This window comes from Callorhinchus milii, unplaced genomic scaffold, assembly GCF_018977255.1.
Source record: "Callorhinchus milii isolate IMCB2004 unplaced genomic scaffold, IMCB_Cmil_1.0 Scaffold3, whole genome shotgun sequence".
Lineage (NCBI taxonomy): Eukaryota > Metazoa > Chordata > Chondrichthyes > Chimaeriformes > Callorhinchidae > Callorhinchus > Callorhinchus milii.
This window is the reverse complement of record NW_024704744.1, coordinates 68,831,924-68,840,567: the sequence shown is the minus strand read 5'-3', so window position 1 is coordinate 68,840,567 and position 8,644 is coordinate 68,831,924. Positions and strand designations below refer to the sequence as shown.

The 8,644-nt window shown below is 43.8% G+C and overlaps 1 protein-coding gene across 2 annotated transcripts; it reads right to left on the bottom strand.

The window, feature by feature from the left end:
* Positions 1-2,072: 2,072 nt before the first annotated feature.
* On the bottom strand, positions 2,073-7,198 carry stx11a (syntaxin 11a). 2 transcript variants are annotated; one of them, XM_007894456.2, is made up of 2 exons: positions 6,724-7,198; positions 2,073-3,027 (listed from the first exon to the last, which is right to left on the bottom strand). In XM_007894456.2, the coding sequence occupies exons 1-2, from the start codon at positions 6,782-6,784 to the stop codon at positions 2,177-2,179; spliced, it is 912 nt and encodes a 303-aa protein (XP_007892647.1). In that variant the 5' UTR covers positions 6,785-7,198; the 3' UTR covers positions 2,073-2,176. The 2 variants fall into 2 exon arrangements, with proteins under 2 accessions (XP_007892647.1, XP_007892648.1); XM_007894457.2 differs by lacking the exon at positions 6,724-7,198 and adding an exon at positions 5,664-5,805.
* Between the last annotated feature and the right edge of the window lie 1,446 nt (positions 7,199-8,644).

Genomic DNA, 8,644 nt, shown 5'->3' with positions numbered 1-8,644 from the left:
AAGCAGAATGAAATAACATGTATAAGTTGTTCCTGAAATAGTTCATGCCTCTCTCCAATATATTTTGCTCCAGCCTTTCCAGCTAAAATGTGCTTGGCACAGTATCTTAAATATATCTACAGGATTGTTGACATGAAGCAAACACACACTGACACTGGATTTCCTAGAATATTACCAGTGATGAGTGGATACACCTATAAGAAAGATTGGACAGATTGGAGCTTTTCTCTCTGGAGATGAGACAATTGAGAGGGGACATAAGAGAGGTGTTTAATATTATAAAAGGATTCAATAAGGTGGACATCAATAGACCGTTTCCACTTTTTCAGTGAATCCAAATCAAGAGAGCATAAATATAATTTAGCCATTAGCAAATCTAATAAGGGGTTTAGGAGAGACATCCTTATAGTGATGAGAATATGGAGCTCACTGCTGGAAGCTGTGGGGGAAGCAGAAAGCAACAACCTATTTAAGAGGAAACTCAATGCATATACAAGGGAGAGGAAGTAGAGGGATATAGGAGAGGGGAATAGGAGGGGTAATGGCTCAAATAGAGTATAAACACCAGCAAGGACTAGTTGGACTGAATGGCATGTGTACGTGCTGGTTTTGGAGATTGAAGATTACGTCAGAGGTTGAGGTGGAATTCGAGATTGAAAAGGCATTGAGAGACTCAGCTCCTGTTTGTACCACAAACACAGTATCTTTTTGAAGAATTCTGAATAAATAAAAAAATTCCCTTTGTCAAGAATTTCACAAATGTGTAATTTCTGACAAGTTCTATATGGAATTTGTAACATCGGGAGATCTCCTGAAGCTCTTGCTATAATCTGGTGTTTAAAAAGGGGAGCAATGTAGAGGAGGGAAAGAGAAAGTGAACGTGCATAAGCTAGGGAACACACACACACACACACACACATCCAGAGAACACACACACACATATATCCAGAGAACCACACACACACACATAGAGAACGCATACACACAGAGAACACACACACATCCAGAGAACACACACACACATATATCCAGAGAACCACACACACACACATAGAGAACGCATACACACAGAGAACACACACACATATATCCAGAGAGACACACACACACACACACACACACAGAGAACACACACACACAGAGAACACACACACACATATATCCAGAGAACACACACACACATCTATCCAGAGAACCACACACATAGAGAACACACATATATGTCCTTTTCTGCTCTTAAAAGGTCGAGCGTAATCACCCAAACTGAACAGTTATAATCCAATTCCTGTCTCAGTACAACAGACTCGATCAAAGCAAGTGAACTATTGGGCAGGGGATGGGAAGATGCACATTCCCTCCTGCCTGACAGTTTAACAGAGAATTTAACAATAACAACAATGCAAAAAGGACTAGGTTCAGTCCAAAGACAGATACTTAAATCTCAGACCATTGATAGCTCTTCCTTTCATTTTCAATATTTAGGGGTAGGAAAATGACAATACAATACATTTCATAACAACACAATAAAATGGTGGAGTCCTGTAGAGCACGCGCCTTGCAAGCGAAGACACCTGGGTTAAATTCCCAGCAGGGCGAAACCTTGGGCAAGTTTCCTTACCCCACACATCTAATAATAATCCCTCCGAAACAAAACAATAATAAATTGGTCATTTTCAATCCGCGACTGTTTGTGGGACACTGCTGTGTGCAATTGGCTGCCGCGTTTCGCCCACAAATATACAGTCAATTCACTTTACAGCTTATTCTGTGAAGCGCTTTGAGATGTTGAGAAGACATGAAAAGAGCTATATCAAAAGCAACGATTATTATTATATACACAACATACAAATCAGAGATACATACACGCACAAGCCAGCATGCACCAGTTCCCCACAGTAAACTGCTGTTATTAATTCTCTTGTCACTCTCCCAAGGTTAATGGAAGGATGAACTGGCTTCAGTTATAAACCAGTGTTACAAATCTGCTACGACTGGTGGTAATCTTTCACACAGAGATAGTAGGACGTCTGGAGCTAAAGGGAACTGTGTTTGATTGCAACATGAAAGTTTTATATCAAGTTGAGAAAGCCTTGAGAAAGCAGGTTCTTAATAGTACATTGTGAATCTCCTGGGAAGATGATTGCCAGCAGCCAGACACAGAGAATATGAACACAGATCAACCTGAGCAACAACAACAAAAGAGCTGTCTACAGATATTCTTATTCCTATATTCCACGGCCTTCTTTATCTGCACTTTGGCGACCCCAACATAGTCTTGGACGTTCTGCACGTTCAACTCAATGATATTCAGGGTCTCAGACTGCTGCTCCACCAGCACAGCCATTTGCAGGAACAACTCGTGCACCTCTCGGATACGGCACTCCAGCTTCAGAAGCTCCCTGTGCCGTAGCTCGATTTCTGAGAGTGCGGACCGGGCTCCTCGAACGTCGCTCAGGAGATTCCCGGAAAAGACATCCCACTTGCCTTGCTCCATCATATCCTCGATCTCGTTGTTGGAAATATCTGTCCCCATGATCTCCAGCTGCCGTTGGATCCGTGTTTTACAGTTTTCCCGCTGGTTCATCTCCTCTGTGTTGTAGTCAAGCATCGTGTCGTGGAACGCCCGCACAAGGGTAAATTGCTGGGACTGCGCAATGCGAGCGATAGCTGAATCTGACCCGTATCTCTTCTCTATCTCATCGATGAAGGAGGTCATGTCCTGCAGCTGTCGATGAATGCTCTCACCTTTACTCTTTATATCCTTAGCGATGGAATTGGAATCACGCTTAATGCTGCTGAGACGACGCATGGAGGTCAGGAAGCGAGTGTTCTGCTTCCCCAGGCGCCTGACGTCCACCTTCAAACGCTGGTTTTCCTCTCGGATCTGCTGTACTTGCTTGTAGAGCACTTGCAGAATGTGATCGCACTCAAATACAAAAGCTTCCTGCGGGCAGTCATCCTCAATTTCTATCACTTGATACGATTTGGCAATCTCTAGCAATTCTTCTAGTCGATCTTTCATTATTGCTGCAAAACAAGAACAACAACAAAAAGATTGAGTACAATAAATCAAATGACTTCACCCATAATCCACACTTTACCTAGTGAGAAAACTTTACCAATAAAAAGCAGTCATTAGACTTGATTGTAAAATCCTGTGAAGCACTTTGAGACGTCCTCCTGATGTGAAAGGTGCAATACCAAACCCTAGGATTATTATTGTAAAAAAAGGTTGTTTACTTCATTACTTCTTATGTGACATTGCTGCAAATAAATTGCTGACAAATACACATCCACTACACTTCAAAGTAAAGTCCTGTAAAGCGCTTTAGGACACCTCGATGACCTGATAAGCAGCGATATCAAATGCAAGGATTATTATCATTATTATTGGCATCATTGCTGATTAAGAACAGTTAAGGTGTATATCGCCCTTCAACCAAATCACCGTGATTTAGAACTCTTACTGCCTGTAATACCTGGAGGTAGAAAACCCGCTGGCCAATAAGCAAGATTTGCACATGCAATCTAGGCACCAATTAATCTGGGAGGCTCTACACTCTCTGTTTGAAAGCTTAAAAAACAGTTTGGACCTAGCATGGGGCTGTTGGGAGTGGGATCCTTTCCCATTGATATTGTGGAATGGAATCAGGCAGGAACACAGAAACAATCCACAAGAGTTGTTACTTAATTGTATGACTGCAGGAGCAGCTCCGGCAGGCCAGAGTTACACCTTGCATTGCTGGCCTGACCAGCACTCCCTCAGCAAGGCAAACATGATGCACAATACACAAAGGGCAGTGTGTGTGGAAGAGAATGAATGGTTGTAAGATATGTTAAAGTTGGGCAAGTTTTCTTACTCTACACAAAAAAAGTTTCCTTACTTCCTTCAAAAAAATAATAATAATAATTTGGTCACTCAATCCACAACTGTTTGTGGGATGACACTGCTGTATGCCATTGGCTGCCACGTTTCGCCCACAAAATATACAATCAATTCACTTTACAGTATATTTTGTGAAGCACTTTGAAACGTCTCGAAGACGTGATACAGCGCTATATCAACAAAATGCAAGGATTCTTAAACTCAGATTATTAAACTCTTTTTAAACCCCAGAACAAAGCATTGAATGCTTCACTGGTCACAGCATTACAGGATTGGTCTGGATCAAGAAAATACTTAAGCCCATCCAATCTCATCCCTCCAGAACACCCAGTCTACCAATGCCCCCCAGCCCAACACTGAATCAAGCTTCTTTTTAAATGTCTGGTGTCCTTTATAACTCAAAATGCATGACCTCACGTTCTAGTATCTTGATGCACCCTAAAGTATTGATCTGGGTTTAATTTTTCATTGTCATTTAAAATTTTAGACACCTCTATGAAGTCTTTGACTGGTCTCCTTCTTCCTTCTGAGTGCTCATTGTTCAAAACTGGGGAGCTCTAATTGTGCTTTGATAGTGACTCTCCTTCTCTGTTACTGTGTTGACAACCAGAGCTGGATTCTGAATTATTGGAGCCCTGGGGCTGGGGCCAGTGCAGCTCCACGTCTCACGCTCGCTCTCAGTTTCCTGGAGAAACCCCTCCTGCTGCCTTCCACAATCCTGTGGGGAACCCCAGCCCACCTGCCTACGCCACTACCCCCTACCTTCAGCCCGTGAATAGGGCTAATTGGCTGGGGCCGCTGGTCAGGCCCGTGATTTACTCTACCTTTGCTGACAACGACATTCCAGATGTTGCCTTCAAGCTTCATTCCGTGAGTCAAGAGACAGAAGGTTATTTAGAGCAGTGGTGGCCAACCGATGGCTCCTGGGCTGGGCTGGCCCACAGAGCAGTCAAGAAGTGCTCCACCCTCTCCCCCCCCCCCCCCCCCCCCCCGCTCTCCCCTCCACTGAACATTCACATTAGTCTAGGTGAGTCTTTCAAAGCAATGTTTTTTTTTCCATTTTTTCCTTGATTGAATATTTCTTGATTTACTTTATTGGTTGAGCAAAAAGGTTATTCACTACTGGTTCAGATCCTTACCCCACCCTGTATTTAAAGATTACCTGCATGAATACAGAATGCAAAAACAAATGAGTACTATAATTCCCTGCACAGACATCACTCACAAAACCCACTCAAACACCCTTTTCAAAAGATAATCGATCCTTTAATGATCTATCTTAGAACAGGAAACAGCTATCATTTTTTAAGAGGAGCAGGAGAAATGGGATGTACAGAGGCAAAACATGACCAATGTGCCTTGTTCTCCTCACCCGCCTGAGTCTAATGTTGGCTGAATATTCACCTACAAATACCAAGTCATTGCACTTTACAGTAAACACTGCAAAGCACATTGAGACATTCCAGTGACATGATATATCAAATGCAAGGTTTATCAAACAATACTCAGTCCATATCATAACTCTTCTGAAACAAAGCTTAGACTCTCCTGTTCTCCACCCACCTCTCCCAACTTAGAAAATCCTACTCTTTGGCACATGTTCATAGCACCCAGCAGACAAACAATAGAACAAAGTCCCCTAACTGCACCACACTATCATTCAATTCCCAAAGCCTTTGTTAGACAACTTATTGGACATTCAAGTCATTCTGAAAACACAGACCTGAGCCAAAAGTGTTCGGCATGAATAGAACTGAAGAATATATAGAAGACATACCTGATCTGAGAACGTGCTGCTACCTCTCACTCACAAACTGACTCATATGTGCGAATACATCGCTGACTTGTTCTTTATTAAGCAAGCATTCTAACCAACTCCACAGCTGCGCCTGTAAATCACATGACACTGACTGAATAAACCCACCAGAAGCCACTGAAAGGTGGAGCCTCTTAGTTACACACTACAGTATATTCCATTTATGCCTCCGCATACTACTGTCTGTTTGTGAATACTGGAAAACGCTGGGGTTTTCTATAACAGCAGCCTATGGAAAGTCCAGGTCATGTTAAGTCCTACCAATGCTCATATCTATTATGAAACCACAGCTAGCAGTGAGTCAACAATGTAATGGAGACATGTATGAAGTGGAATTTCATTATTCTGTCAAAGTGTAAGGAATCAAAATTATAAATTTCTTTCAACATTTTGTTTTAGTAAAAGGCATAGAACAGCTACACCTCTGCCCCAACAAGCCAGTTCCTCCACCCCCCACCCACCCCCACACACAGTGCCACCTTTCTCTCTCTCCCACACACAGTGTCATCTTTCTCTCTCTCTTTCACTCATACAAAGCGCTACCTCTCTCTCTCTTCCCCACATTCAGTGCCACAATACCAGAAGAAATTCCCTTCTCTTTTAGAATAATGCCATAGGACGTTAACATGCACCTAAACAGACAGACAAGTCTTCAGTATAACATCTCATCCAAAGGACAGCCCCTCCAACAGTTCAATCCCCACTCCCCCACCCCAAGCACCACGTTGGAGTCTCATCTTAACCTATAAACTATGTGAGTTCAAGTCCCAACAATGTGGGGCTTGAACCCGCAGCCTTCTGACTCAATGGCAAGAGTGCTACCAACTGAGCCAACTTCTCAGTGTGAATACCTTGTTTATAGGTGCAAAGATCACCACGTCATTTTTCTTCCCACGTGGGGACTATGAACATTCATTCACTACACCCCTAACCTCTGGAACTGCAGTCTCTATCTCTCTACCTCATATGTCGTCGTCGTCGTTCCCCTCTATCTGTCTTTAAATCCCACCTTAAAGCCTACCTCTTTGACTTTGCCTATGGTCACTTCTCTCCTTCCTCCAACCTTCTGTATCCGATCCCATCCTTGGGAAGTGCTCCAAGATGTTATCCTGCGTGAAGGGTGCTGTATAAATCCAAGCTGTTATTACACAGTCTGAGTCAATTCAGATTCTCACAAAAGTATACAATGAATAGAATCTTCCTTTGTAGCTGTGGAGGAGGATCACTCACCCACTGCAGTGGGTATCCTGCAAGAAGGTCACTACATCCAGTAAACTGGTCCAATCGAAAAAAATATATATCTTTAGTCTTCAGTAGATCAGAATTACTTTCCTCCTCTATCAATTGTTGACCTAATTCGTAGCTCCTAGAATACAAATTAACTTTGCAATTTCACCCCCCACTCTCTTGAAACAGTTTGGTTTTGTGTTCTCTTGCGCAAGATGCAAGATCTTCAGAACAGGAAACGCTGGCCACTTATTAAATAGACCCCAAAGCCCCGTTCCTGTTGCGGATAAAGGCGTTGAGTTCTTGAAACTGGAATTATTACCACTGGAAGAAACAAAAAGGTCGTCTGCAGGAAAATAGGTTCCGTGGGATTTCTTGCTCTGTTTTTAAGTGGAAAAAACTTTTCAACTCTCCTAGTGCTTTGGGGCTGGCTTTACTGCTGCTGAAAAGAAGGGTGTTAAAGCCATGTTTTCTGGTCAGGATGCTGCACTGTAAAGTGAAGCCTCAGCTGTTTCCTGCTTTAAGTCTACAGCACCGTTGAGCCCCAATGATATTGTAAAACACGAACGGAATGCGACCAGTGAAGGCAAGCCTGGTGGAACTCGTTGCTTAGCCTTGCTGAGGTGCTCCTCAGTCACTGTGTGCTATTTATACCATCTAGCTATTTATACCAGAATACCTTGCTGGGAAACAATGCTTTCTGGTATCCTTTTGCGCACCACAAAAAGCAAGTGTTTCCTTTCGGTGGTTGTGATCTTGCTTGGTGCGGATGGGGGTGTTGGAGGGGGAGAGAAACAATAAATAGTTTCAATATCAAATTGACAGTCCAGGCACAATCTCTCACTCTGACAAACAAATGCATGTCCACTGCAGCATGCAGAAATAGGCATAGAGTTCAGTAGCGATATGCCTAATACTGCAACTTTTATGGCTAATTTTGCTATAACTGAAAATAAGCAGATGAAAGCAATGATAACCCTGAACAGTCGACCTTGGCGGCTTGTTCGACCCTCAAGCATCCTATCTCCCCCACATCCATGCCATGACCCACTCTGCCTCCCTCACTTTTGCAATATCGCCTGGCTCCGCCTCTGCCTCACCCCTCAGGTCGCCGAAACCGTCATTCATGTATTCGTCGCATCTAGGCTCGACTATGCCAACTCCCTGATTGTCAACTTTCCCAACTCTTCCCTCCACAAGCTGCAGATCATCCAGAACTCTAGAGCTCATATCCTCTCCCACACCAGGCTCCGTGACCCCATCACCTCACCCGGTTCAACTGGCTCCCCATTCCTAGAAGATAGAGTTCAAAATCCTCACCTTCTTGGCCTTGCCCCTTTCTACCTCTGTGACCTGCTAACCTCTTTTCAATCTGTCCACCCCATCCGCTCAGCAGACTCTAATCTGCTCCATATCCCCCGCCCCGGCCGCCCCACCATGGGCGGTCGAGCCTTCAACCTTTCTGCCACCACCCTTTGGAATTCCATCCCACATTCCCTTTGCCTCACTTCCTCCCTTGCCTCCTTCAAGGCACATTTCAAGCTCTCTTCTTCAACCGTGCCTTCAGCCATCCTCCTACCATCCCCGTCCTCCACGCTCCTTGATCCAGATCCCTCGCCACTGCTCAGATCCAAATCCCTGACTACAAGCGCCATGGGACGTCCTCCCAACATGAAAGGCGATATATAAATGTAATTTTGTGTTGTATTGTGTAT

Coding starts and splice junctions, on each gene's coding strand:
- stx11a (XM_007894456.2), bottom strand. CDS start 6,784: ATGGGATCGGATACAGAAGGTTGGAGGAAGGAGAGAAGTGACCATAGG. Junction 3,028..6,723: donor CCATAGGCAAAGTCAAAGAG/GTAGGCTTTAAG, acceptor CTTGTTTTGCAG/CAATAATGAAAGATCGACTA.